The 26,971-nt window shown below is 40.2% G+C and overlaps 3 protein-coding genes across 7 annotated transcripts; 1 reads left to right on the top strand and 2 right to left on the bottom strand.

Moving 5' to 3' along the window:
• Nucleotides 1-1,413: 1,413 nt before the first annotated feature.
• LOC140953584 (serine/arginine-rich splicing factor 5-like) lies at nucleotides 1,414-8,355 on the bottom strand. 4 transcript variants are annotated; one of them, XM_073403017.1, is made up of 8 exons: nucleotides 8,141-8,355; nucleotides 7,987-8,057; nucleotides 6,145-6,213; nucleotides 5,537-5,630; nucleotides 4,336-4,409; nucleotides 3,956-4,049; nucleotides 3,634-3,704; nucleotides 1,414-3,167 (listed from the first exon to the last, which is right to left on the bottom strand). In XM_073403017.1, the coding sequence occupies exons 1-8, from the start codon at nucleotides 8,270-8,272 to the stop codon at nucleotides 2,834-2,836; spliced, it is 939 nt and encodes a 312-aa protein (XP_073259118.1). In that variant the 5' UTR covers nucleotides 8,273-8,355; the 3' UTR covers nucleotides 1,414-2,833. The 4 variants fall into 4 exon arrangements, with proteins under 4 accessions (XP_073259118.1, XP_073259124.1, XP_073259103.1 ...); XM_073403023.1 differs by having other exon boundaries at nucleotides 1,414-3,107; XM_073403002.1 differs by having other exon boundaries at nucleotides 1,414-3,188; nucleotides 8,141-8,354.
• A 1,965-nt stretch (nucleotides 8,356-10,320) lies between these two features.
• On the top strand, nucleotides 10,321-21,223 carry LOC140953658 (zinc finger-containing ubiquitin peptidase 1-like). Of its 2 annotated transcripts, XM_073403074.1 has the most exons (11): nucleotides 10,321-10,635; nucleotides 10,767-10,829; nucleotides 11,191-11,256; nucleotides 12,865-13,046; nucleotides 13,467-13,598; nucleotides 14,385-14,553; nucleotides 15,915-16,106; nucleotides 17,008-17,070; nucleotides 17,898-18,003; nucleotides 19,008-19,177; nucleotides 20,715-21,223. In XM_073403074.1, the coding sequence occupies exons 1-11, from the start codon at nucleotides 10,461-10,463 to the stop codon at nucleotides 20,978-20,980; spliced, it is 1,584 nt and encodes a 527-aa protein (XP_073259175.1). In that variant the 5' UTR covers nucleotides 10,321-10,460; the 3' UTR covers nucleotides 20,981-21,223. The 2 variants fall into 2 exon arrangements, with proteins under 2 accessions (XP_073259175.1, XP_073259182.1); XM_073403081.1 differs by lacking the exon at nucleotides 11,191-11,256 and having other exon boundaries at nucleotides 20,715-21,222.
• A 422-nt stretch (nucleotides 21,224-21,645) lies between these two features.
• Nucleotides 21,646-22,897, bottom strand: LOC140931375 (uncharacterized). The gene is made up of 2 exons (XM_073381182.1): nucleotides 22,620-22,897; nucleotides 21,646-22,214 (listed from the first exon to the last, which is right to left on the bottom strand). The coding sequence occupies exons 1-2, from the start codon at nucleotides 22,861-22,863 to the stop codon at nucleotides 21,646-21,648; spliced, it is 813 nt and encodes a 270-aa protein (XP_073237283.1). The 5' UTR covers nucleotides 22,864-22,897.
• Nucleotides 22,898-26,971: the final 4,074 nt, after the last annotated feature.

Raw genomic sequence — 26,971 nt, 5'->3', positions numbered from 1 at the left:
TGCCTAGACTAAGCTTTTCCCGATTGTGCTCGGCAACTTTTGAGCAACTTTTTGGCGCTTGGAGCAAATTTTTGCGGTTCTAGCAACCTCGAGCAAATTTTGCCTTTCTGAGCAATTTTTGAGCAAAATAGGTTTGGAGTACATATCAAGCACGAAAAGTCAACGATTTCATAGACAAACTTGAATTTTTTTAAATTTAAATTTTTTTTTCACCGATGTTAGTAATTATTGTGAAGAACGAAAAAAAGATTTTAATTGACGTTTATATAAAATACCAAGAAATTTAGGTGGCAACTTTTGAAATTTAGGTGGCAACTTTTCGGATTTTTGGCAATTTTTTAGCAACTTTTTGGCATTCCAGTGAGCAACTTTCCAGCCTAGACCCTGGAGTGTACTATAAAAAGGTTTTATGCGGGGAGGTTCCTCCCTTAGGTCCTACCCCTTTACGCTTTTATATACCATTTTGATAGAAGCGGGTTCCCCTTTCGTATACCTTCTATTAGCAAATGGTACCCTTTTCACATATCTTGCTAAGAACTTTGCACCTTTTTTTACCTGCTGTAAATGTACTGTCTTAAACATATGAATAAATTACAAAACCAGGAAATTTTCTCGACTTTTGCACAGCCATAAAGCCTTTATACAGATAAGACCAAAATGAAAGATTTTCCTACCCCTTTATTTACTTTAGCGAGTGAAATCCCTACCGTTTAATATCCCTGAACCCTGAGAAAGGTACCCCTTCCGGCCGGGCGAGGCCTCCCCATATAAGCCATCAAAGGGAGTACCTCGCGGGAGATTACAAGTCCTTTTCCGTTTTCTCCTGGCTAGGTGGTCAGGTGGAAAACGGACGTTTCTTGCCTGTCGCCAATATTTTAGACCCACCAGTTTTCTGGTCCGCGGTGTGATGCGGGTGTCAGTCTATTCAGTGATCAACACAATACTGCTGACATATCAGAAGGTCAGCAATCAAACCTTGGTTGATGTTATGCATTCACAAGCCATCGTGTTGAACAATATAATTTGTTTTACATTGTCTGTCCATGAAAGAGGGAAGAAAGAGGTTAGACTACGAGTAGTCCCCTATTTTCCTCGGGGATAGTAGACCGAGCGAAACGCGAGCGCGCGTGAAAATCACCTTGCGCAAGAAAGGCAAGACGCGGCGGGAAGAGAGAACCCTTCTCGCCTGGGGTGATTTTTATGCGCACTCTACTATCCCTGAGGAATGGGGACTACTCGTAGTCTTTCTAGGAAGAGGTCGGGTGAGGGAATTAACGCATTTCCTTAGCGCTGCTTAATAACAAATATTGTTTTTCAGCAATTCACAATGGCATTATTAGTATTTTTTTCTCTAAACGATCTAATATACTACTAGAACAGAAAGGATAACTAAATCCAGCATTACAACAAAAATAAAATCACAGAAGTTTAATTCCAAGGGAACACCAGATTACAAATTTAGACATTAGTTCAGACATTTCACACCCCTGAAGTTAAAGGCCAGCTAACTGAGAGGGGATATTCACAGACAAAAATCATAGTGAGCAAAGTTTCCAAGAGGAATTGAGCATCAAACAAGTTCCAGAAGCGTTTGAATAGCCCACGTTCCATATATCAAACTTCTAACATGACTCCAAGGCTTTAGGGTCAAAATTGCAAATCTTTCACGACTCCACTGTCTCACAATTCCCAGAATAGACTTGAGCACAAAGAAAACCAACCGAAATATAGAAAAATGACCAGAAAGAATCGGAGTCATGTTAGAATTTTAATACATCAAATGTGGGCTATTAACTGCTTGTAATTGGCCAGAAATGCTTCCCGACCTGGTTCAATATCCCATTTCTGATGCAAACCTTCAACCCTACATGTAACATTGTATAACAGCTAATTTCTCCTTAAATGCTCAGTCAGGCATACAAGTCACAAGAAGAAAGAAAGTGGTAAGCAAGTGTAAAGTCTTGATTTTTGAACTAATTCTCCTCAGAGTTAGATACAAGAACTGTATGGAGAGCAGTGTCGAGAATATGCAAGCTCATATGAGGGTTCAAAGGGTCAAACTTTGAAATAGTTTCATCTGCAAAAGCCCCATCTGAGACAGCTGTCCTTGAGTCTTCAAGGATGGAAATTTAATAAAATGTTGATATTAAGTATAAAAGGACATGCATTGCTTAATTAAATGTAATTATGCTTGGACACACAGTACTTTACTCTACTTTGCAGGCAGGAGTAACGCAATGCTCCCCGCAAGACTAACACTGCCAATGTCTTGAAAGAATTTTGAGGAAAAACAATAAATCCTAATTGACCTTCTTGTTCACATAAACGTTAAAAGGGTCCATGAAATAGAAGAAAATGGAAGTGTAGTAAAACTGGTATACACTGTAGGAGACAATGCCATACTAGAAAGAAATCATTGCTTTGCACCAAGTATAAACAAATACGGCTGTGTAAAATAGATTGAATTGGAACAGGAAATCAAGGCCTGTTGAGTGCTCGACACAAAAGTGTATATCAAAGACTAAATAGTTTGTAACTTACTGCTAAAAATGGGTTTAAGTGCTAAAAAACATTTCTCTACTTTGTAGACTACATTGAACACATGCATGTGTAACAATTGATGCATTTACTGTACGAGTTTACATAAACACTACTGAAAACTCACTTGTTTAAGTGAAAACTTGAAAGTCACTAATACAACCTCTAACAGGTATCTGTGTCACTTTATATAATCTGTTGAGTAAGCCGCCTTATTTCAAGAATGCTCAACAGCAGGAACAGGCTCAGCTTTAATAATATGAGTTACAGTGTAAAACACTGATTTCAATGTTACTCAGTCCTCCTCAACTTCATCCTCCACTTCAAGTTCTTGCTCACCTTCGCCATTTTCTTCCTCTCCATCTCCGTTAACTGCTTCTGGACTACCTTCCTTTTCCTCGCCATCACCATCAGCCTCGGCACCTGCATCCCCTTCTTCCTCCTCCTCTTGGTCCTCCTTCTCTGGACTCTTCTCCTCTTTGTCTTCTTCCTCCACAGACTTGGACCTTGATCGCTCTTTCTCTTTGGACTGTGAGCGGGACTTTGACTTGCGTGATTTGGAGCGTGACCTTGAACGAGATGAAGAATGATGGCGTTTCTTTGGTGATTTGGAACGGGACTTTGAATGGCTGCGAGAACGAGAGTGGCTTCTATTGTGAGAACAGGACAAACATTTCATGCATGAAAATGAACGTAAATGTATTCATGTGTGGCACAAAGATTTCAAGTTGCCAGAGGAAATATGTTGTGTACAGGTATAAAATAGGACTGTCACTAAGATTTCAAGTTGCCAGGTAAATGGCAAAAACAGGTCTCACAACTAAAATCTCACACTGGTAAGCCTTTTACAACAAGGGAAGGTGTAAAACAAACTGAAAGATGTCAAGAAATGCTTAAATAATCCACCAAGATTGGTCAAACATGCGTCAAAAACATTTGCCTGGTTACTAAGCACAGAAGAATGCAACTCCATCTGATGAGGTTTGTTTTGACTGAAAGATGATTTATGTGATAATGTGCTTCGAAAACATAATATTTCTGCCATTATCTTTTCTGACTAAAAGAATCACGTTTCTGTCACTTAAACATTCTTACCTCTTTTTGCGCTTTGGAGATCGAGATCTACTACGGCTACGTGATCGACGTGAGTATGATTTCACCTTTTCCTATTTGGAAGATAAAAGGTAATAAAAATTTAACACTCATTTCCATGGTCTTAGTGAAGAAGTGAGAAACTAACAAGAAAGAATGAATGTAGTCTTTTGCTCCTATATTCTTTTGTTTTTAAGCAAGGATGACATTGCTGAATGGGATTTAATGACCTGACCCAACAGCTTTTAAAAACCTTTTGAAGCATAAAGAGCCTTTGTTAACTGTAAAGCAGGTAAGAGAAGGGGAAATGGGAGATAGGCCTTACAACTTTGAGACGGATGCGTCTGCCATTCAATTCTGAATCATCAAGTTTCTTTAAAGCATTCTTCATGTCCTCTTTGGTAGCAAACTCTACAACTCTGCAGAAAAAGAAAAAAATGAACAGCTGAAAACTGCAGCAACAAACTGTACATAAAAAAAACACATGATGTCATGCTTAAACTTTTCTTCACTACACCTCCACCCAGCAAGTGCTTTCAAATGGTGTTGTTGTTCTAACTTTTGCATCTGTCAATGAAATCCTCTGGTGTTACAGCTGTACCATTCAACCTCTTTAGCAGAACTTTAGCACTATTTAGATCTTCTGGTTTTACGAATAAAAATTTGGACGGACAGGGCTAAATCACACCTCTGATTAATACTCACCCTTCTCCCTGTCTTCTCTTGTGGGCATCAGCAAATGTAACTTCTCCTGCTTTAGAAATGTACTCCTTTAAATCCTGAAACAATACTTCAAGTTCACTTTTATAATTCACAATACAATAACAGAGAAACATAACTAAAGACATTGAGAAAAATGTATCCTAGAGATAAGGTTCCAACAAAATAGAATGCTGGATCTGTGAGGAATACAACAAGATATACAAGGCTGTTTGATTATCAACATGACATGTACAAATGCAAGCAAATTCTTGAAAGCTTTGAAATTTTGTAAAAACCAAGCAATAGGAACACTCTTTGGCACTGAGAAGTTTTAACAATATAGTCGAATACCAACCACTGTTAGCCTAAAATTACACACTTGTATGTTCCCTTGGGCTTCCAGCAACCATGTTACTGTACTTACCATCCAGTAGTCTTTTGCATCAATTTTAGAGAATCATATGTTACAAATTGGAAACTGAATGTGGCTGATGAGCACCGGTGGCCAACTGTAAGTTTTAGCTCATGGCACTGAAGACAGAGCCCTCACTGGTTGGATGGAGGAAAATAGCACTAACTTAAGCCCTGAAACACTGTCTGTTTGTTGAGGCAAGGGTACGGTACGGTACTCGGAATGGAAAATTAACATGGCATCGCCACAGTGCTCAAACATCTCGGCACTTGCTGCTACGGTTGGTTGGGTAGCAGAGGCTCAAATGGAGTCCGTCTGTCTGTCTGTATGAAACTGACTGAATGACCGACTAGGAGTAGGGCAGGCAGACTGGCTAGGACATGGCATAGCTAGCTTTGGATATCTACAGATCAATCAAGAGGTGGTGATCAAAAGTCAATTTTGTTGAAACCATGATAGTTACCAATTGAATTTCAATTATTTTATTACCTACAACTTTGAACATTTCGCTGTATCCTACAACAAAATCAACATAATCAAATGAAACTACCCTATCAAAATGCATTGAAAAATGCAATATCAACTGAAACGTTATGAGTGTAGAACAAAAAAAGGGAATTCTAATGAAGGAGATCAGATTTCCAATCAGCTTTGACTGAGAACACTGAATCATTTGCTAATAAACAGTCATCTTCCATCCTGTCCTTAGACAAAACGCATTTATAGACACTGTAATAAACTACATTTATGACACAGAAATAAATAAAAAAATAAGCTTATGCAATTACACACCTGCCAGTTGATACGTGAAGAAAGATTTTCCACTGCAAGCCTGTGTTCTGTCCTAACTGGTGGTGAGCGCCCTCTTCTGGGAGGCCTGCTACTGCTTGGAACAAAATTGATAATCGTAAGTAAGATCAACTACAATACTGATACTAAAAAAGGCCCTGTTTAGCCATCATTTCCTTCATTCTGATGACTTTTGTGATTGTTTTGGAACTTCACTTGAAGCTGGTTTGGACATCCAAACATCTTTCATGTTACAAAACATTAGCACATGCTTCCACATACTCAATGAAACAAATTTACTGCTGAAGCCATTTTGCAGTAAATATACTGTAAATCAATAGTCCCTGGAAGCATCTCCTTTCTAACATAGTACTTTGAGACAGACTGTATACAACAGATTGGGATTATTGGCACTGAAAACTTGTCATGCTGGTGGGCATTACATTTAACATAACAGAGTAAAATCACATGCTAACTTTTTTGTGGCTTGGTGAATATATTGTTGAGATTAGCCTCTGCTTTCAAGCAGCCAAATGACTTCTAAAAGACAAAGTTAACTTTGTGTCCTCTATGTCTGTATAAAGCACTCTTTTATTGCCAGATTTATTTACCTTGGTGCACTACTTCTGTAACCGTAGTCTGAAGTTCTGGATGGATTTCTTGCATGTTCAACAACAACTCTGTTTTTGTAAATAAGACAAAGCTACTTCATTAGTGATCAACCCAGTCAAAATGATTTGCACTTGTAGGCAGTATAACTGCTTAGTGCCAGGTAGCAAGGGCTTGAGTTTGTGCATTTATTTTCTTGTTATCTTATCATTCAATGAAAACAAGATTTACAGCGGTTACCACTAACATGCGCCCTCAAAGGGTTTTTTCTTCAGTTCAAACCTGCGTTTTGGGGGACATCAATCAACCGTTACCATGGTTTTTCATGCGTTGGCCTAGAGAAGATTCTTTCTCCGTTTCTTGAGCACTCGGAAGAATATGTCGGCGTTTCAGCTGTTTTTGCAATATGTTGCTGCAGGATCTGACACCGCTTCATGTCAAGATTACGAGGAGTACGAATTTGTTGAGTGTTTGTCGGAAGAAACTCAAATTATCGACACATTGACACACTGTAAGTTACAACCACATAACCTTTCTCAATCACTCGCAACTCGTCTGAGTTCTTGCTAGTTCTGGTTTCTATTCAATAACATGAAGAATGATAAGTTGTAAAATTCATTTTCGAAAACAGCCTCCATTCAGAGGAAACTTGTTCCCTTTTCGGTGTGATATCTTTTGTTTCTTTGAATTTATACTAGCTTCTTGGCAGTTTAGTCGTCCACGGCTCCCGTGTTTTCATATATCAAATGAATAAACAACCTGAAAACCGTTACGTAAACTATAGAGAATGTTTCGGCTATTTCACTCAGCTCGCAGAGACCTCGTTGTTTTAACAATGTAATCCTTCATCTTAATAAAATAATTTTAAAAAGCTGTCATCGTTCGAAATTATTCGCCCTTCATTCAGCGATGAGGGAACCTTCTCTGTCAGAGCGCTTGGAAAACCATGGAAACAGTGGATTGATGTCCACAAAAACTCAGGTTTAAACAGACAGAAAAAACCCTTCAAAGGCGCGTGTTAGTGGTAACCGCTGTAAAAGGGCTATGTCACACTATTTGCTATCTTTTCAAAAAGCTAAAACATTTTTTTTTGCCTGTATTGAATTCCAAAAGCAATGGTCCAGCAGGTTTGTTATTTAAGACTATATTTAGGTATTGATACTCTTCCTGTCATCTGCTACAAGGGATGGCAAGGATAGACTTGGATTGAAACTTTAAAAAAAAATACTTGAGCCAACTTTTTCAACTTTTAATGCTATGTCTACAAAAACCACCAAAAAAAATGTAGTTTGTGTTCTCTGATGAGACTTGTTTGATATCTTCTTCATATCTCTAACAGAGCACTTTGTTTATAGTTAAAGGCACTAAGTCAGTCAAGAGAGTTAAGGAATTGAGTAAAAATTACTCTGAGTTAAATGCAGTGCATTATGATCTGGTGAAAACGGCCTTCTAATTGTAATCCCACTTCCTACCCTGTGGCTTATAATTATTTTGTTAAAACACTAATTCTCAACGCTGTTCCAACAGGTTACATTAAACTATATTTAGGTACTAAACACTCTGGACCTCAGCTGTAACCTAGCCCTTATCACTAAACTCGGAGTCATTCAGCGTTCCGCGGCGTTCTGCGAAATACCCCTACTTTGTATTTGGACGTAAAGAGTACAATATACGATATTTTGTGTAGGCTTTCTCACTGCTTTCATATTGATCCAAGAAGCATTAGTTTGTTTAACCACGATGTTAAACATCGGCTTATCTTACTTTTAAGTGCAGGTATTCACGGAACCAATTTCAATGAACTTCTTTTTAGTCATTAATGACAGAACAAGTGATAAAATTACCTTTCTCCTAAAAGTTCTCTTCCATTTAAATCATATACACAATCATCTGCGTCTCTTGGATCATCAAATTCCTAGCCAAAGGGAAACGAAAATACAGTTCAAAGCTACGGCAGTAAGATTATAGATGCTCGATAGCTTGTATTTCCGCACTTACCACGAAACCATATCCAGCTTTGATGCTAATTTCACGCACTCTGCCAAATCCACGCACAAACCGCTCTAAATCTCTTTCTCTTGTATCTCTGGGAATCTTTCCAAAGTAGACTCGTGTGCCACCACGAGACATATTCGGCGATTTAAATTTCGTGAAAGGAAAAAATGAAGACACGAGGAAAGCAAAATGGCGGCCCCCAAGCGGAGCTTTTGAGAACGCCGATGTCCCGGATGAACACGCTGGGTATTGTTGTAAGCGGGCCCAGAAACGCTCAGCAAAAAGGGGCCTTCGTAGGTGCCTCGGCTTAGCGTAAAAAGGACCCTGTGAGCCAGCGGGAAGACATTGTCAAACATTTCTACTCAACGGTTTGCGGGGCGACAAAGGAAACTGAATTCACTTCATTATAAACCAGAATAAATATCCCTTTCTCTACTGGTGCCTGGCCCTGTGACTCACCAAGTGCCGCTGGAGAAGTACAAAATTAAGAGCAATTCTTCGTTAAGCCCCTTGAAGAACGGACGGCTTGTCCGTCCAAAATATCGGGAAACCTCAAGTCGCTTTTGTTTTTACTGTTTTGTTATTACTTTTTATAATTTTGGAATTTAAAAGTCCTGCCTTCTTTTCTTTTTTTATCCTCAGTTACAGCGTCAAAGCGGATAACTTCCAGCAACATCTACAGGAAAGCTCAACACCAAGTGCATAAAAATTCTTTTTGGCCAAATTAAATCGAATCACTGGTTTATGGCGGACTTTTTTTTAACTGCTTTTGCAGCAAGATGATTGGAGCTTATGGCTAACTTTCTCTTGATAAGATAGATATTTTGTGGCAACGAAGTGTTCAGTATTAAATTTCCTGAGGGAGCCCGCTCCCGGACCCCGCTAGAGGCTTGCGCCTTTGACGCTCGTTTAGGAAATCGGTCAGTAGTTATCCTAGATCCGCGCTTGTAGGTCTTTTACGCCTGGGCACCCCAGCTAAAATGCTTGGAAGCCCGAAGGGCTCCCTGAAATTGTCCCTAGAGCACAGCCTTGCAGCCCTGTAATTATTGGAAGTATGATACATTACATGCTATAGTTGAACGTGGAAGTGCATTTTTTGAGGACATCAGTAAAAGGAATGCAAATTTTACTGAACTACCCCATACTCTTAACATATATGGTGGTTAATATTGATGTTAGTTTTGTTTTGAGTAACAGGAACCCTTGTGTGTAACTTATCTTCTAGTGTATTAGTCCTTAACAGAACATCTCCGTCTCTCCTGCACACCAGAGGCGGATCCAGGGGGAGGGTTGAAGGGGTTGCAACCCCGCCCCCCCCCCGGCCCCCCGCCCTTTGGGAAGTTTTCAAACTTGTCTGGTTACCCACGTCTATCCCTTTTTCATACCAAAAATAATATTATAAACTATAATATAAGTTCCAGTCCAATCGATCATTATAAGAAGATTGTAGCTATTCCTCTTCTTGACTCCTCAATTATCCAAATGCAAGATCGATCTTCTGACGAAGATCGTCACGCCCAGCCATCTGCTTTGTCTCGTGCCATCGATTATAGTAAATAGGGCACTGCAGCTGGATCGGGTGAAGTAAAAGGCATGCTGTTCTGGGAGAAAGACATTCCATCTCTCAAATCCCTTGGAAATTAGGTACGTAGATGGAGCACACTCTCGCTGTCAACAGATAGGTAGCCAGTTCCAAACAACCTTTTATTAGCACTTGGTGTTTGCGATGAAAATGCTTTCCCAAACATCCATCGCCTTCAGGTCGTTGCCTGCACCCCACCGATCACAAGCGCGGAAGCTGAGCGATTTTTTTCACTGAATCAAGACCGGCTCTAAGTCAACAATGGAGCGATTTTCTGATCTCGCAGTGATCACCATATGCACTGATCCGAGAGAGTGCTAGTTGCAGTGAATCAAGAGCCATAATGAACTGATAAATTCCCCATCTTGCGGTGTTGCGGTGATCTCAAACTGTGGTGTGTGTGGCATTTCTGATTTAAAACCTAGGGCACTTCCACTGTAGGAATCGTTTCGTGACGTGCACCATCCCGGGCGCCGAGCTTTGCCCGTACTTGAGAACTTTCCTCGCGCCTTTTCTCCCGACCGGACTGACTGTCCCCGGTTACGGTCCCCGAGGATTGGCCTCGTTATGATGCTCAATCTAAATCGTAACGCCTGGTGACTTTCTGCTGGTGGCAACTGAAGAAGTCATTGTGATCAGCTTTTTTTGGATTATTCTGCCTTCAATCTGCTACTAAACCCAAGGCATGATTTCTATATGCTAACGATGATGTTTTCCTAATCAGAGATCTTTTTCGTTGATATGAAAAGACGGCGGGAGGAGCTTTATCGCCATGACATCGATTTTCCCCCGTCGTTGTCGATATGTCCCGTTTGTGGGACATCAGTGTCAAAGGAAAACATTGGAATTCACGTTGAAGAACATTTTACTCAGCCTTCTACATCCTCTGAGGGTAACAGATTCGATGATCTAGAAGGTAAGATAAGTATTATCGAAATCGCTCGTAAAACGTCAACAAAAGTAGCAAATTTAAAGCCTCTAGCAGGTCCCAAAGCTAGCTTGAGTTACTCTGGCTGTTAATTAATGTTTGTTTTCGTTTGATTTTAGTACAAGGAATTTCTGATTCTGCTGATTTCCGGGCTTGTACATATGGAAAATGTCAGGAGTTAGGTAATGTTCAGTATTTGACTTTTCTTGGTGCATTTAAAGACCTTATAGTTCGCCTTAAATTTTTCTTCTCAAAATGGTCTCCTATAAATATTTCAACTCAACCATTCCTTAAATTATACATTCACAAGAAGCTTAAATGTTCCCTCTTTCAGCCAAAAGAAGTAATGTTAGGAAATGTCTCTCACAAAGTGTTTAAATGACAACTAAATGTATACATAATAAAAAGAATTGAATTAACTAAAATAAGCTTAACTATTATTGTTGACAAATTTTAAAATGAATCAGTGGCAAAATTTTAAATATTAGATGAAAATATTGATTTTTGACTGTTGTTATTCTAAGTTTACTTTGATTCCAGCAGATGACAGAGCCAAACAATCATACATAGAAGGTCACTCAATAGTAACTGGAACAGAATTTTTACCATGTAAGCCATTAATGGAAAGTCTCTTAGTTTTTTCTAATTTTTTCTTATTTTTTCTCTGACAGAAAAACACTGATACTTTGTTTAAGCTCTGTAAAATAGGGAATACTTGATTTTGAGAATCATTTTTTGCCTTGAAGCTGAGAAGTATGCTGCCGTTAGTATGTACTTAGAACATAACCATGGTAGGGTTAGCTTTGTCCATAGAGCACTTGACTGCAGAAAGGGATTTTGATTCTAGGGACCAAACCAATACTCAGGGGCTTGAGTTAGCTGAGAAAAAAAGTTACTGCCCTTGCCATTCAAATGGCTAGGTTCTTGTGTGGCTTGGATCACCATTTAAAGAAGCAGTCCCATCTCCAGTAGGAGATGTAAATATCCAGTAGGAGATGTAAATATAGTGTCCTCAAGAAGATTGCATTTTTGTGCTAAATACATTGACAATCAAATGAAAAGCAAATTTTTAAAGCTGTTGAATGTTAGTTTGGCAAGGACAATATTGTTTTAAAAGGACCAGTTTTTCAATAAGAGAACAGAGAGGGGTTGTGTGAAAACTTCTGCTGGTAGACAACTCCAATGAGCACACCTGTATTTATGACCACAGCCACAGGTCTGGTCTTAAGTTAGTCCATCTATGGGTAGTTTGATTTTAAAGGGAATTTTTCTCAAGGAAAAGGTAGATCACCACTCATATTTATACAATTTAAAAACATCATCCTCAATGTCACTTTAAATTTCAGCTTTTAAGCTACATGTGCTACCCCTACAGCTTAAACATACAGCATGCTTTATTGTCCTTTTTCTAAATTTTTTTTTGCTGAAAAGTATATTTAAACTTGATATAAAATAACATGTGTTATTTCATATTAGAAAACAAGCAAAATATTCAGAAAACATAAATTAAAAGTACAATACTTCACTAGTAATTATTAGATAAAAATAAGATTGTTTAATTGCTAGAATCAAAATCTAAAGAGCTTTTACTTAAGACTACTTAACCCTTAAAACCTTAATATAAAATTACGTGTATAAATTCTCATATATTTGTCTTTTGACTCCATTTATTTTCTGTGGAAGTAGTAGAAACTAAATTGTTGAAGTATCAATATTTAATTCATCTTTTGTGATCATGTTCTTAATTCTCATGACCACTCTGTTCCATAAAGCATTGCTATTACATGGAGAGACTTTATGCTGATCTATCTCATGGCTTAAAGGGTTGAGTCATTCATAGCATTACATAGTTCTGGAGCATTTCACAGAGTTCAAAGAAAGTCCATTTAACAGCTTGCCCTTTGGACAAGCAGGAATGATAAGCAATTAATTTGTCAGATCAGCTTGAAGAACAGCTGTAATTTAAATCCCCATGGATTTATTTAAGGATTGTAAACGATTTGTTTGACAGTACTTCAATCTGGAATTTAAGTTTCCCCCAAAAATTCACTCACCTGTCGGACAAATTAAGAACAGAATTCAGTAGCCCCACAAAATCCACTAAACCTGGGCTATTCAGACACAGTATTTCTCTGCATGCTTTTTCATATGGTTTGCAAACCACTACATTTCAAAATACCCTGAGGTTCATGGAGTTAATACTTTGTCCCATCTCAGTTTCTACTTCAGACTGGGATGACCATATCTTTGCTCACACTTTGGAAGACCAAGCAATAAGTGATTCCACTGGCACTAATCTTCTTCAGGCTCCTGTGACTTTTCATCAGCAAGAGCAGTACGACATGCCATTAATCTATGCACAAAGTGATCAGGCACTGGCTCAGGAACTTGAAAAACAGGTGCTCTAGACCGTCCCCATTAAAAAACTTACTTTATAGGGGTAATTGAATTACTGGAAAACTTAGTATTTTCATTTGTGACCCAAAAGATCAAAAGACCCGACTGGCTGGAGGCAAACCAGCAGACTATTTATAAGTGTGACCAAGGAGTTGAACTTGGAACTTATGTATAAACTGACAAAAAATCCATCTAGCAGTTAAGCCAGAGCAGTTAAGCTCTAGATTACAATTTTAGCACTCCAACCGCTTGTCCGTGCTGCCTCCTGCCGGGGACATCATGTGTAGCTTCTGGGGACATCATGGTTATATCGGACAGTTTTCTGTCCCGCTGGAAAAGACTATTAATTTTCATCTTTTAGGCTTTTTTAGTATACACTGTACGTGCCTTATTAACATGTATTTTGGTTTCTTGTTGTGTAGGAAATGGAGCGACTTGAAAACCAGCCATGTGAATGGGATGATCACATGTTGGCTCAAGCTCTGGAGAGTGAACAAAGAAGAGAACTTGAAGAACAGCGACAGCAAGAAGAGGAAGAGTTCAAAAAGCTGCAGGTATAAGAACCATTCCCCAATAATGAAACAAATGATTGATTCATATTTGTTTATAAAAACCTTTTTTTTTCTTTTCTCTCCTGAAGTAATATGTTACCCTTAAAGCTCCCTTAAGTGGGTGCCCTCAGAAAGTAAATTAATGGTCCAGAATTAAAGCCGACCAAGTATAACAGTGTTTTTTAAGAGAGCTTTGTCTGTATGTCAAAGATAAGAAGGAGGACACGTTCAACTTAAGTGATGGTCTGCAAAAGGATTTTGCAATCCTGTCATCCGGAACAAAATTTTCCAGCAATCCTGTCATTTAGGCCCCAGTTGTTCAAAAGGTGAATAATGCTGTCCAGTGGATATATCTATATCCAGTGGATAGCACAATAATAAATTGGTTTCCCAAGTACTTATCTCACCCTAATTGTTAAAACAATGGATAGCACCATCCATCAGATAAATCACTATCCAGTGGATAAGTATTGGGGAAACTGATTGCGTTATCCATTTAACAGAGATTTATCTAGTGGATAGCGTTATCCAGGTTTGGACAACTGGGACCTGCTGGATAGTGATTTATGCAGTTGATAGCACTATCTAATGTTTAAACAAATTAGAATCCTATATTTTCCACAATTTAAGGGCTTCATGTAAAAGCAACGTCTTCAAAACGAAAATTAGGTGACCGGGGCATGATATTTTTTTATTTCAATTTAGTTTCTTTTCTTGCTGGCCACTTACGATGAACTTGCATTTTCACTTGAGTAACCTCATCATTGATGGATTTTTTCTTATATTAAGGCAATGTATGGTATGTCATCCACCGGCGGCTATGTTTCTCAGTACAGTCGGCACCTGGAGAGAGAGGTTGCACGAAACAAGACATCTGTTGGTGACTATTATGCCAGGAAAGCAGAGATGCTAAAAATTTTGATGACCGATAATGACAGTGGAGAATCTTGTACCAGGGGTAAAAAATACATTCTTTATGTACAGTTGTACCATGTATACAAGGATGTGATCTACGAAAAAATCCTACGGGGCTCAATACTCTAAACCTATGAGATCCAGGGTGTCCAGCATGTGATTTCGATATAAGAACTGAGTTTTCCTAGTTCCTCAAGAGCAAAAGTATGGCACCAGGGGCCTCCAGGCACTGCCAGAGCACACACCCCCTTAAATTGTGCTGTTGTTATTAATTTGAGCCGTCCTGTGGCATTGTTTCCTCAGAGAAGAAACTCTGCTCCACCAAGGAGCTTATAACCCAGAGCTATCACCTTCTATGAACTCATTTCACAACCTTGCTGCCAGGTTCTCTCTCTTACCCATTGAGATGGGTAGGAAAGGACCGTGGGAATGAGGTTGCTCATTTCACTGCACTTTCACCAACCCGTTGATTTTTTAAAATGGTTATGATGCAAATTTAGAATATTATTTTTTGAAGTCCCACAAACCAGTCAGCAAAATCTACAGGCCTTTTTACTAACATTGCATTTTTAACCTTTCGGTGGTGTTTAATTTTCTTTTTTGATCTCTTACACTTTAAATGTGCTCATAGATGGAGTGGAGTTTCCATTTCCAAAATGTTCTTTAAAATGTATCTAAAAATAAACTGGTCCATGAAACGCTAGGGCAGGTTGTGGGCTCCTGGCTCCACTTTGACTTTCTTCAACCTGGTGTTTTTGGTACCACCATATACTGTTGGAGAGTAACCCAACGATTGACTAGCACCACCCTCCTTAGGGTGGGGGAGGGGGGGCGGTAGCAACTCTCCTTGGTGCCTGATGCTACAGTAAGGGGGTGTTTACATGAGAAAACTCGCACCGGTGCGAGTTTCATACTGGGATGACTTTTTCATTTCATATCGCGTTTACATAATGACCGGGTCATTTCATATCTCGTTATTTGAAGGTACACTTCATGATGATAAAATACACGTGTGATTCAAAATTGCAACATTATGCATGCGCCACCCGTTCCAGTCTACCGAGAGACCGATTTCACACCGAAACGGGTGGACGTTTCACGTTTACATGATACCGTCGCGAGATTTCGTACCGGAGTGAAATTCTTGCCCCGGTACAAGAACCGGGGTGAGTGAACTCACGCCGAGGTGACTCGCGCCGGCATGACATTTTGTGGTGGTATCATGTAAACAAATATAGAGCCATGAGAGGGAACCAGTGAACTCACTCTAGGGCGAAAGTCGCCCCGGTGTCATGTAAACACCCCCTAACTGGCTCAAGCGCTGGCCATTTTGGCCTCATGGGTTAGCTCGGCTTCTCTCTTACTCTTATGGTTAAAAAGTCTACTGTGTGTGTTTGCCCACAGGTATCATTCCTCAGCTTCATCATCGCTATGAGATGGGTGTTAGTGGTACAAAGGCTTCATGGCTTGCAATTGACACAGATCATTTTGCTAGTACAGTGGGTGATGCTGGCTGGGGCTGTGGATACAGAAACCTGCAAATGCTGATCTCTGCACTGTTGAAAATGGAAATCTACAGACCTGTTATGTTAAGTGGTGAGTACAGTAGAATTCTGGGGTGCTTTGATACCATTTGTGCAAACTATTCAGTCAGAAATCTTGTTAATCTCATACCCAGATCTCTAGGTGACAAAGCCCAAGGCGAGATTTGGTCAAGTAAGAAAATTCAATTTTTCTGATTGGCTAGATTGTGAGGGAGTGACGTAAGTGCTGACAAGAGATCTGTGTATGAGATTAAAATCTTGGGCATAAATTTTTCATAACAGGCCATTTCTGAGTTCAAAAACTCTCACTTTCACAACAAGACTATTTAAAATTCAAAACCTTTCTTTTGAAAATGGATTTTATTTGCATACGAATAAAAGATCATTTTCATATCGATAGCTTTGCACTTAGCCTCACTTTGAAACAGAAGCTTGAGGCAACTCAGAGATGCTCTAGCAATAAAGACCTTCTGGGAGAAGGTGCCAGATCAAAGTTGAGCCAAATCAGTAGGAGAGATTAATAATAGTAAAAAATAAAATTGCATTGCCTGAAATGACAGCCCATGTTTCCTGGAGCTTTTCAAACGGAATGGCATAAGTCATTTGATTTTCGGATCCGAATTTTTGGTTTTCCTTACATATAGTAGGTCTAGCAGCCAAAATAGTCCCAGTTATCGGCAGTTTAGGGTTAAATCCGCTTGGAGCAAATTTGTAACTTTCACATCTCCTTTAAGGAGGACATATGTCACAACTTCTGCAGCCTACGTTGCAGCCAGACTTGTCACTTGAGACCTACATGAGAACTTCATATCTATATCGCGTATTTAGACCGTCTGTGATGCAGGCTAAACTTCTGCAGCCCAAAACTATTTAGTTTGTAATTTGCGGTACGTTTTAATCCTAACAATCTTAGAAAGTGATTTTTGTTTATTTTATTTGGATTATATATGCAGTTGGAGACAAAGTGCCCTCCATCCCACGAATTCAACAATTTATTGAGTCAGCTTGGACAAATGGTGAGTCATTTGATGGAATTTGAAACCATTTACTTTACCATTTTTACCTGAACCACTCCAAACTGCCAGTTGGGATCCACGTCTCATATACCGCTTGTGACGTCATCATTTGTAACGGTCATCATTTTTAACGCCGGCTAACAGGCCGGTCACTTTCAGCCGAGCCAACTCTTTGCAAGAACGTGCCCGTATTGACCCACGCGGGATTGCCCACTTTGTTAGCGCAAGAAAATTCATCCTTTTTGGCGGTATAAATTAATACTTCCTTGGCCAATAGCGTAAAATATGTATTTTCTGTATGAATTAAATTTGTTTTGTAGTGCTATTTCACACATTAGAGAGCTTTAGATTCTAAGACGAGGACCACTACGAGAACGAGATTTTCCCAATACTAAGTGGTGCGAGCACGAACCAACGTCATTTTGGCGGGAAAATGTGGTAGCTGTCGTCAGTCTACTACGAGTTTTAGCGAGAATGTGGTAGTGGCGAAAACAAGTTATAAATTTTATGATTTAGCGATCAGGAGTGAGCTTTACCTCCTTCAACGGAACTAAGCGTGCTAACTTTTGTGGTGAAAAAAAGAACAATGAAGCTTTCCGGGGTGTCTGCTTTTAGAGAATAGGAGAGACAAATGTCGTGCCGTAGGCGTCCTCGTCCTTGAATCCAAAGCTCTCTATTGCCTCATCAAATGCATCCTGCCAGCAGAGCTTTTCTTTCGCTCGCTTGGGTTTGGCTTCCTTGAAGCCTCCTTTTTTCCTCCTCACTCAAGAAGACAAAAGGAGGCTCTTCTTGTAGGGTGCATCTAATGTTGCCATGATATCTTGAAGGGTTTGACAGACAAGGATCCGAACAGCTTGGCTGCAAACTGATCAATACCAGAAAGTGGATTGGTGCAACAGAAATTGCAGCGGTGTTGAGATCTCTTCAGATAAGGTAGACGTAATAACCCAGGGCTAAAAATCTTTTTCGGACGGTGGCTCGGTCAAGTTTAGTTCCTGACCAGTCAAGATATTGAAAACGAAAAGTTACTGAATGACCGCTAGTAAACTTGAAACTACCATCTGCTTGTTTAAGTCGTTGCTGGAGCGTGTAAAAAGCCGCTTATTGGACAAAATGGCTTAAAACGTAACCAAAGATAGCCTAAGATTTACAATTGAGGATTTCAACGTTTGTTCAAGAAGGAGAGTGTGTGTGTGGCCGGTCAACATGACGTGGACTGAAGTTTTTGGCCGGTCAAGGCGCCATTCTGGCCGGTCATTGTCGGATGACTGGCCGTTATTTTGAGCCATTAAAAGAACAGATGCTACATGTGTGAAAACAACCATGACATTTCTCAAGAGAGGATGACTTGGATGCAAACCTGTAATCGAATGTTTCTTCGCCTACACAATGTGTCGCTGGAAATGCTCGATATTAATTGGGTTAATAATCATTCTGGCGGAATATGGACAAGTTTAAGCTAAACGCCTTAATGTTAGAAATGCACAGGCGTAGAGTTTCGTTTGAGCAGATGGTGAAGCCTAAGTATACGCTCATATAGCGTCTTGTTTCAAGAGTGTCGAGGGGTTGACCAAAACACTATAAAGAAATGTGCCACGTATAAACCCAAGAAGTAACTGAATTGAACAAAGAATTAGCGTAACTCTCTCACGCTCCCGACGGTTCAGGAGGCAGGGGAAGCTTGCACGCAGGCTAATCTTCCCTGTGTGTAGGCATTTGTCCTTTTCTAGGATATCCCCTAACAGAACCAAAGTCAACTCTACGTTCTCCATTTTCAGTAGAGAATTTCAATCTGCAAAGTTGCTGTTTTGTTTCTGATTTTTTGCCGTTCTCGTTGCCGTCGTCGTCGTGGTTGTGCGGATTTTGCCACGGGATTCAAACGTTCTTACAGCTTCGCGTCACATAATGTCTGACTAAAGTGAACATTTTTTTTGCAGAACCAAAATAATTGACTTTCATCAAGCAACAGGCTGTGACGGAACACACCCAGAAATGTTTTCATGGATCAAGCGTTACTTCAGCTGTAGCGTCAGTTCCACTGTACTTCCTACGAGTTCATCAGTTCTTCGGCAAACCTCTGTTCCACCACTTTACCTTCAACATCAAGGTTAGCTTACAATAGAGACGTATTTGTATTTTTTGTAGTTTATTTTTACTCCATCCTATAGATAATACATTCGGTGTACTATATCAATTAGTACAAGGTTGATTAAACTACGGGTACATAATAAAAAAAAAGAAAGTTAGAATGGAGAAGGGCACATTATAGAAAACTAATTATGGCCCTTTAACAGGATTGACTTTATTCTAATATAGCTTTGTTATTCATTAAAACAGCTTCAAAGGACGCGGCCATCATCATCGCTGACCGCTGATCGCTCATCCTAATCATCCTCATCCATTAGATTCTAAGACGAGCGCTACTAAGAGGACGAGATTTTCAGCGTCATTTTGGCGCGAAAACGTGATAGCCTTCATCATTGTACCACGAGTCGTAGTGACGAAAACAAATTTATCAAATGTTATCATTTGCGATCGCCGGAGGGCTTAACCTCCTTCAATAAAAATAACCGTGTTAACAGCTTGCTGAAGTGTCAATTTTTACAACACGTGAAAAAAAGGCTTAGTCAAAACTTTTCCTCGTAGATGTCCTTGTCCCGGAATCTAAAGGTCTCTAGTTCTGAAACCCAAAAAAAACTGTTAAAAATATAACTGTCACTATTCAATTGTTATCTGGAAGAAATGTTTTCCTAATAGTTTAATCCGTTTTCAAGATCAGTCCTTTTTTTTCTTTGTTACACTCTTGAAAAGGTGCAATTTCGCGATTGTGAAAGTTAGTTTCAAGAACGTCCATAAGCTTTTTTGCAAAGCAGAGTCTGATTTGTGAGCCTTCCCGTTTTACCTGTTTATGCTGATTTTTGTAGCGGTTTTGTGACAACACCTTTCAGCGTTTAGATTTCTAGGGATCCCTTAGCTTATGTTCAGCTCTTGCACCGGCATGAAAACCATATCGGAATGGGCTTCTGTGCAACGGTGATTTTGGCGCGATTTCTGTAACGGAGCGTCGCGCCGATCTTGAAAGTGGAATATCGGATGGACTCTGTGTCACACTTTAGAAAATCTCACTTTGGTGCAATGTGACCAGGACTGTAGCGGAAGGGAATAAATAGGAGCGAGGACTGGAATCACTGAGACGGAAGTAAACATTCAGGAGTAAGGCTGGACTGGGATTTAGTTTATCAAATGCCCTCGGCCAACTTCTCGGCGGCACAATCTTCGATGTGTGCGAACTACTTGTTGCAGTTCTGTGCCGTTTACCCTTTCACTGCTAGAGTGAATAATAGAGTTTTGTAAGGTAGCTATAGCTATTGAGTCTGTGGACGAAATCCTATGATGTGACCATTCAAATGAAATCTTTCTACCTGTACTTACACATGGTGCTACTTGTTTTTCAAAATTTCGCAAAATGAAATTTGAGATTTTTTTGTCGAATTTTGCCTTTGGCCACATTTGGCAGTGAAAGGGTTAATGTTCATACTATACAGGTTAGCTTTTCGTGTCAGCACAAAAAGCTGTCCGCTTAAGTATGAACATAGCCTTAGATTCGGTTTGTTGTATGACTCCAATCCTTTACTTATTTCCAGGGCACAGCCGGTTAGTGATTGGAGTGGAAGAGCATTCTGGGAAGGATGGAGGCTTATATCTTCTGTTGTTCGATCCTTCACACTCAGCGAAGCAGATGCAAAGCCTGTTGGAAGATATTCAGAGCAGTAGTTCGGGCTTGCGGCATCTGCGTCGGTCTCTCAAGCAGATGAGATGTAAGCAGTACCAAATTGTGTACGTTGACGGCATCATGGAACCCTCGGAAATGGAAGAAAGTAAAACTATGGATTCTCTGAGAGTGCCGTGACTAAAATAAAGTTAAATGTAAAAACTCGGTACAAATTTAAAGGAATATATCCTCTCAGTACTCTCTAGCCGCCACCATCCGTGAGAACTGGTACTGATAACTCTTCTCCTCCTTATCGAATTTGTTCCAGTCCCTTTCGTCCGCTCTGCGTTGTTCAACCTTGTTCCCAGTCTCTCTCTCTTCTCCCCGCCAACTGAGTAACTGAACAGGAGAAGAACAACCCTGGGACGACGCTATGCGTCATTTTAAAAATGAGTCTTAAAAAGTAACCATATTGTATGATAATTTACCCTGTACCTTAAGAATGGAATGTAAAGAGGGACAGATACACGTAAGTACTGCCATCCAAGAATTGTGTTTTAACTTTATTTATTTCTTCAAATTTAGAATTGGATACATTTATTTTAGTTACTTCAAATGGAACAAAATAAATAGTATTTATGCAATGAAGTTGCGTAGTTTGCGATTTTCTAGTATTTATTTCGTGTTGTGTCATCAACTTCATTTCATAACATCTCTCATGCGTGTTAATATTATTGGAGAAAACCTTTAACACGGTGGTTTTTTAAGCGCAAATTAAACTGCGCTTTAATCTAGTCTCTTGCGCTTAACTAAAGGCTTGTTAGAAAAAAAATTGATACACCTTTATCCATAGTACAGAAAACCTATGAGCGAGTTTTAGTGTGGAAAGTGCAGCAAATTTGACTTGGGCGAGTAAGAGCTTGAGGGGCCTGGAACCTGGATCGCTTTCCATGCGATTTCTTCCTTGCAGTGTCTCGTCCGCTCATTTTCATTTCTTTCATCGGTTTAGGAACAGCATCTTTTTTCTTCCATAGCAGTCTTTTGTGTTCCTCTGGCAACCAACGCATATGCAATGGACATCCAGGAAACCCCAAATTTGAAAGGCTAAGAGCTGCGCATGCGCTTTCTGCATTCTCCAAGACGACATGCGCACTACATTCACTCTGAAAACTGATTTTCCTAACCGAGCCAAAATGGCCGAAAACTCTCTGCAGAGATTCTTCAGTGTAGCAGGGAACAGTGCCGTGATTTCGCCAGCGGACGCTTAACGTCGTCTGCGGCGGAGTGTGTTGAACGCTATAGAGCCTTGTGTAGTCTCTAACGGACTTCTCAAGCAGACTTTGTTGGTAAATACTCAGTGGCCGCAGCGCAGAACGCCATTTGGCTGCAGTAGGATTGTTTGGACTGTATAGTTCAAGAGCTCTGAGAAGTCCTGAAAGAAGAAGAAGACACTGGCTCAGACAGAACCTTTTTTATATGGCGCAATCCGTGAGCGGGCAAAATGAAACGAATCCTGCGTTGTGATTGGCTACCTGGGCCGATGTAGGCCGCTCGGGATTTCTTGTGTTGGTCCCGTAAGAAAAGTTCTTTTTTTGGCCCTATAATAAATCGTTTATTGACCAAGCTTACTAAAGCAGAGTTACTCTCTACTTTTCGCAAAAACTTTTCGAAACCTACAACAAGCTGATTTGTTTTAAGGCAGGTTTTATTCGTGCGTGGTAAAACAGGCAACGTCGCTGTTCATGATCAACTCGTTGTGCAGCAATGTAGCAAAAAACGTTGCACGATTTTGCTGCACGTTTTACAATATCTTTAGTTTCAAATGGCGCTGACATACCTGGAGATTCTCTTGAAACACCCTTTAAATTGCTAACAGGTGGTCGGTTGTCAGATTCGTTTTTACTGTTTCTTCTAGGCCGTAACAAGGAATCGTCTCTGTTGTCGTCCACTTTTTCAAATTTTTCTAACACTTGCGTTATTTGATTCGCCTTTTCCTTTACGCAGCTTCTTTTCAACCAAAGCTTCTCGCGAGGTTTGCGTAATGGAACCACCGTGATAACATGCGTCAAACTGAGAGACATTTTGAGAAACTAAAAGTTGATATTAACTAGCACGACCTAGTGTTTGTGCTGACATATCGAAAATTACTTTGCGTCACAGTTAGAGGAATGTCTCGCGCTGATATTGTACCCCTGTATTGGCAGGCGTCAAAAGCCCAGGGGTGGGGGGCAGGGAAAAACGGACGGACATTACCTTTTGCGTTTTTTCCCTCCCCTCCCCTCCCATTTTTTTGCCTGCTCACAGGCTAGGGTGATTTTGTTTTTGTTTTTTTCCTGTGTGTGTTGACACACATTTGCCTCGCTTTCAGTATTAGCCCCGCGTTCACTAGGGTAATGACGCCTTCGTCTTTTCCCAATATAACATAGAATTATCAGTAAATTTCATATATTCCTAATTCTTTTTACCATTTTTCTCGTTTATTTCTTTTTCTTTTTTGCTTTATACTATTTATTGCATAATTTTCAATTTCCAAGCTATATGCGCGCGTTTCGATGAAACGTCATTAGCATTTTAAATGAAACATTACATCACAAATCTTAGCCTGCGCGCCAACACTCAAATTAGTTGCATACTCACAAAAATCCGCGCACCTACACGCCGTCATACACTGAACTCGAGATTAAAATCCGAAGTCTGAAGTATGGTTGCCCTTTTGCACAGGGTGACCTCGCTTGGACAGTTATCACTTCAGTTTTTGAGATGCGTCATATTTTAAACAGAAAATTAAACGTCAAAGTTGTTACGCTTCAACGAAAAATTTCCATCCCGGATGAAGAATTAAATCTTCATCCATATTTGCGCATGCGGCTTCAAGAAGGGCGACGAACAATCAATGGCTGTTCGTGAATGCGGTGCAAGCAGTGGCAGGGTTCAAGGTTTTCCTGTCAAGAAAACGTCAGGGTCAAGAAAGAAAAAGCGGTTTAGAAAAAACAAGATATCTCCGGCTGAGAAGATTGCATGGGAAGAATGCGATGAGGAAAACGCAAAGAAATCTCACGCACCGTTAATGTTTACTTCAGTTCGCGATCTTCAAAGGCTTCAAACTTAAAGGGCGACTTCTCCATTGAAGTCTTCTCACCACGATAAACACGATGGAGAACGTTCCCAACACAACTCTTTCTGTGAGAATGAAGAGGAGAAATTTGGATCATTTACGTTTCTGTGACACTGCCCACCTACCCCCTCCCTAAACCAACATTAACATTTAGGTCTTACTTAGGGCAAAATGTTGGCTAAGGGGAGGGGTGGGTGGGTAGTTTCCCAGAAACGTAAAATGATCCGAAAGTTCGAACCACTGAAGACGGTCGTTTACGGACAAAAAGATTCCCTTACGGGGAAAGGAAAATGAGAGTGAAAAACCAGGTTCCTCGACGTGGCATGACAAAGAAAACAACGTTAACCCGAGTTCTGGGTCTGTGGATTCAATGGAAAATTCCAAACTTCCATTCGGTTCATTCTCAAAGGTATCTTTCAAATGGAAAAACGTACTTGGAAAATTTTAGCCCGGCAAGACAACAGAGAACTGTACTGAAGGGTCTATTGCCATTGACGACCTTTGTGGACAAGGTTTCAACCAAGGAGACACTGAGTCAAAGCAACAGTCTCCTCATAATCTTCATGGGGAACGGAAAATTTGAATGTTCAGGGTGATCATCGGTCTAAATTTCCACCTAAGTGGAAGAGGAAAAGGAAGACGAAAAACAGTGGTATTGGACTTGCCAAAAAGCATCAGATCAAAACTTCTGAACAGGTGGAGAAATGTCCGCCACTGGGAGGAAGGGGTAGGAGATGGACGATTCTTGCAAAAATGTTCAAGGTAGTGAAGTGGTGGCTACCAGTGTAAGAGAATCTAACTCTGTTGACAAAGACAGAGAAAAAGGTAATCCTGGAGAGTGCCCGGATTCTCACGGCACCTACCTCCACAGTCTTCCGATCCTCGAGCTCCAGAGACCACAACGAAAATTTAGATGTCAAGTCTGGCAATTGGCGTAAGTTGACGTTTGGACGAAACAGCGGAAAGAAGGCAGAAAAACCTGGGATTGAACAGCTTCATGCTGGCTTTCAGAATCTAAGGAAAACCCTGAGGATATGTTGAAACCCCAACTCTATGACCCTGAAGAGGTCCTCCCTAAGCTAAAAAAAGGCAGAGAAGGCAGAAGCTACACCATGAAAAAACAGCGAAGGAACTGCCGCCATTGAGGGATGGTGCCGAGGTTGAAAGAGGTAGAACAAGTTTAAAACCTTCCTTCCTGCCTCGAAAAGTGTGGGACTAAAGTTTTTTCTATCCTTAAAAGAACTAAAAAGAACTAAGATCTGATATTTACGGTTTGCGTGACCCTGTCAAGACATATGACATTGCAAAGCATCAAGCATCATTGTAATGTCTTGTTTGGAGAGGGGGGTAGCCCAACGTCAGCCATGTAACCATTCAGGTCAAGAATTGTCCACAATGTAGGGAAAGTGCTGGAAAGAGTGGACAAGGGGTTACAGGAAATAGGGGTACGGGAAAATCAATTGATGAAAGAAGATTTTGAGACAACTCATTACTCATCTGCTGGTTCCGGAGAACAGCCTCGCGTTAGGCCTTTAAGTGAAATGGCATTCAGGAGGAAAACCCAGAAAACAAGTGTGAAAAGACTTTATCCTGGATTCCAGAATCTAAAGAAACACTTGGACCACCCAAACAGTATGAGACGGACAATAGAGATAGGATGGAGACATCTTTGTAGAGGAACGAAAGCAAAGAAGATGGAAATAGAGGAACCTGGAACCCAATTTAAAATCCCAGTTGGAAAAGATAGAGTAAAGAAGTCACCGAAAACTGGTACCCAGCAACTTTACCCAGCTGGCTTTGAGAACCTTAAGAAAACTGTGGAGCAGCCGAATAGAGTAAGATCAAAGAACGGCGGGACGAAAAGGAGCCTAAACTTGTTTAGTCGGAATAATAAAATATTAGAGAGAAACGATCGTGTCAAACAGGGAGAAGTAAATCATTAAACATAGTACGTAACGCAATGAAAACCCTGAGCCCTCCCGTATGCAAGAGATTTTGATGCATTTTTTACTTATTTTGATAATCTTTTACTTCTAAGAATCTTGCCGACATTGGCAAGTTGAAAATATCGACAAGAAGTAAGAAAATGATCCACAAAAAAAAAAAGAGCGAGAGAGAATGCTTCGAGCCTTAATTTTGAAAATCTCGAAGCTTTCCCTCTTTTTTCTTGTAGATTATTTTTTACTTCGTGTCGACAGAGGTTCAGACATTGAAAACTGTCTTCTTTACTTTCCAAGCCCTATGACGTAGGGCTTGGAACGTAAAACTTTGTCTTTGAAAGACAGTTATCGATGAAATGACGTGCCTGAAAGGCCTGTTATTAAAGATGTACTGAGTACAGAAGATTTTCGTTGATAATAAAGAAGCAAATAAACTGATTGATGTTCGCGTGTTGTCTGATTCTCTAATTTATTTATCTCGTGTAATTGTTTTCAGCTCTCTTAGTCTGCGAAAACGGCCATCTCTCCTCACTCTTCACCGCTAGGGAATTTCCGAGGCTACAGCTCTCACTTCTTGTTTCCTTTTTCTTTCTTTAGTGAGTTAGGCGGAGGAAAGGTCAATGACCAGGGCGTGTGCTTTTCAATAAATCGAAATGGATAAAGACTGAAAACGTTATGACAGTTATGGAGGGGTTTTGGCAACGAAATTGCTTACATTTTTTTTCCAGATCAATGTAATTTCTGGCTGGGAGTGATAAAGATCAAACGCGAGATAGTGGCGGAAATCGAGCCTACTTTTGTGCGTGACCATACATTGATAATAGAGGGCCATGAAAAGCTCTAAGCCCATAAATGAAGACTGAATTGCTCATTTTTGTACTGGGAAATGGGACCAGATTAACGTCCGACTAGGAGGTACCTTGATAAATAGTCAAGGACTAATATCTCGTACACGGTTGCCTTTCTTGACGTGAACGCGTGACATTTGCATGAAGTAGGTGGATGGCTGCAAGTACGGTGATATCACACCCAAAAGTTTTTGCATCGATAAAGGCTGCGGAATTTTCTTACACATGGTGATATGCTGTAAAAGATTTGTACTCGAGAGCGCCCATCCAACCTCGTTCCCAGGGT

The sequence above is a fragment of the Porites lutea genome, chromosome 1, assembly GCF_958299795.1.
Source record: "Porites lutea chromosome 1, jaPorLute2.1, whole genome shotgun sequence".
NCBI lineage: Eukaryota > Metazoa > Cnidaria > Anthozoa > Scleractinia > Poritidae > Porites > Porites lutea.
This window is presented reverse-complemented; position numbering and strand designations above follow the sequence as displayed.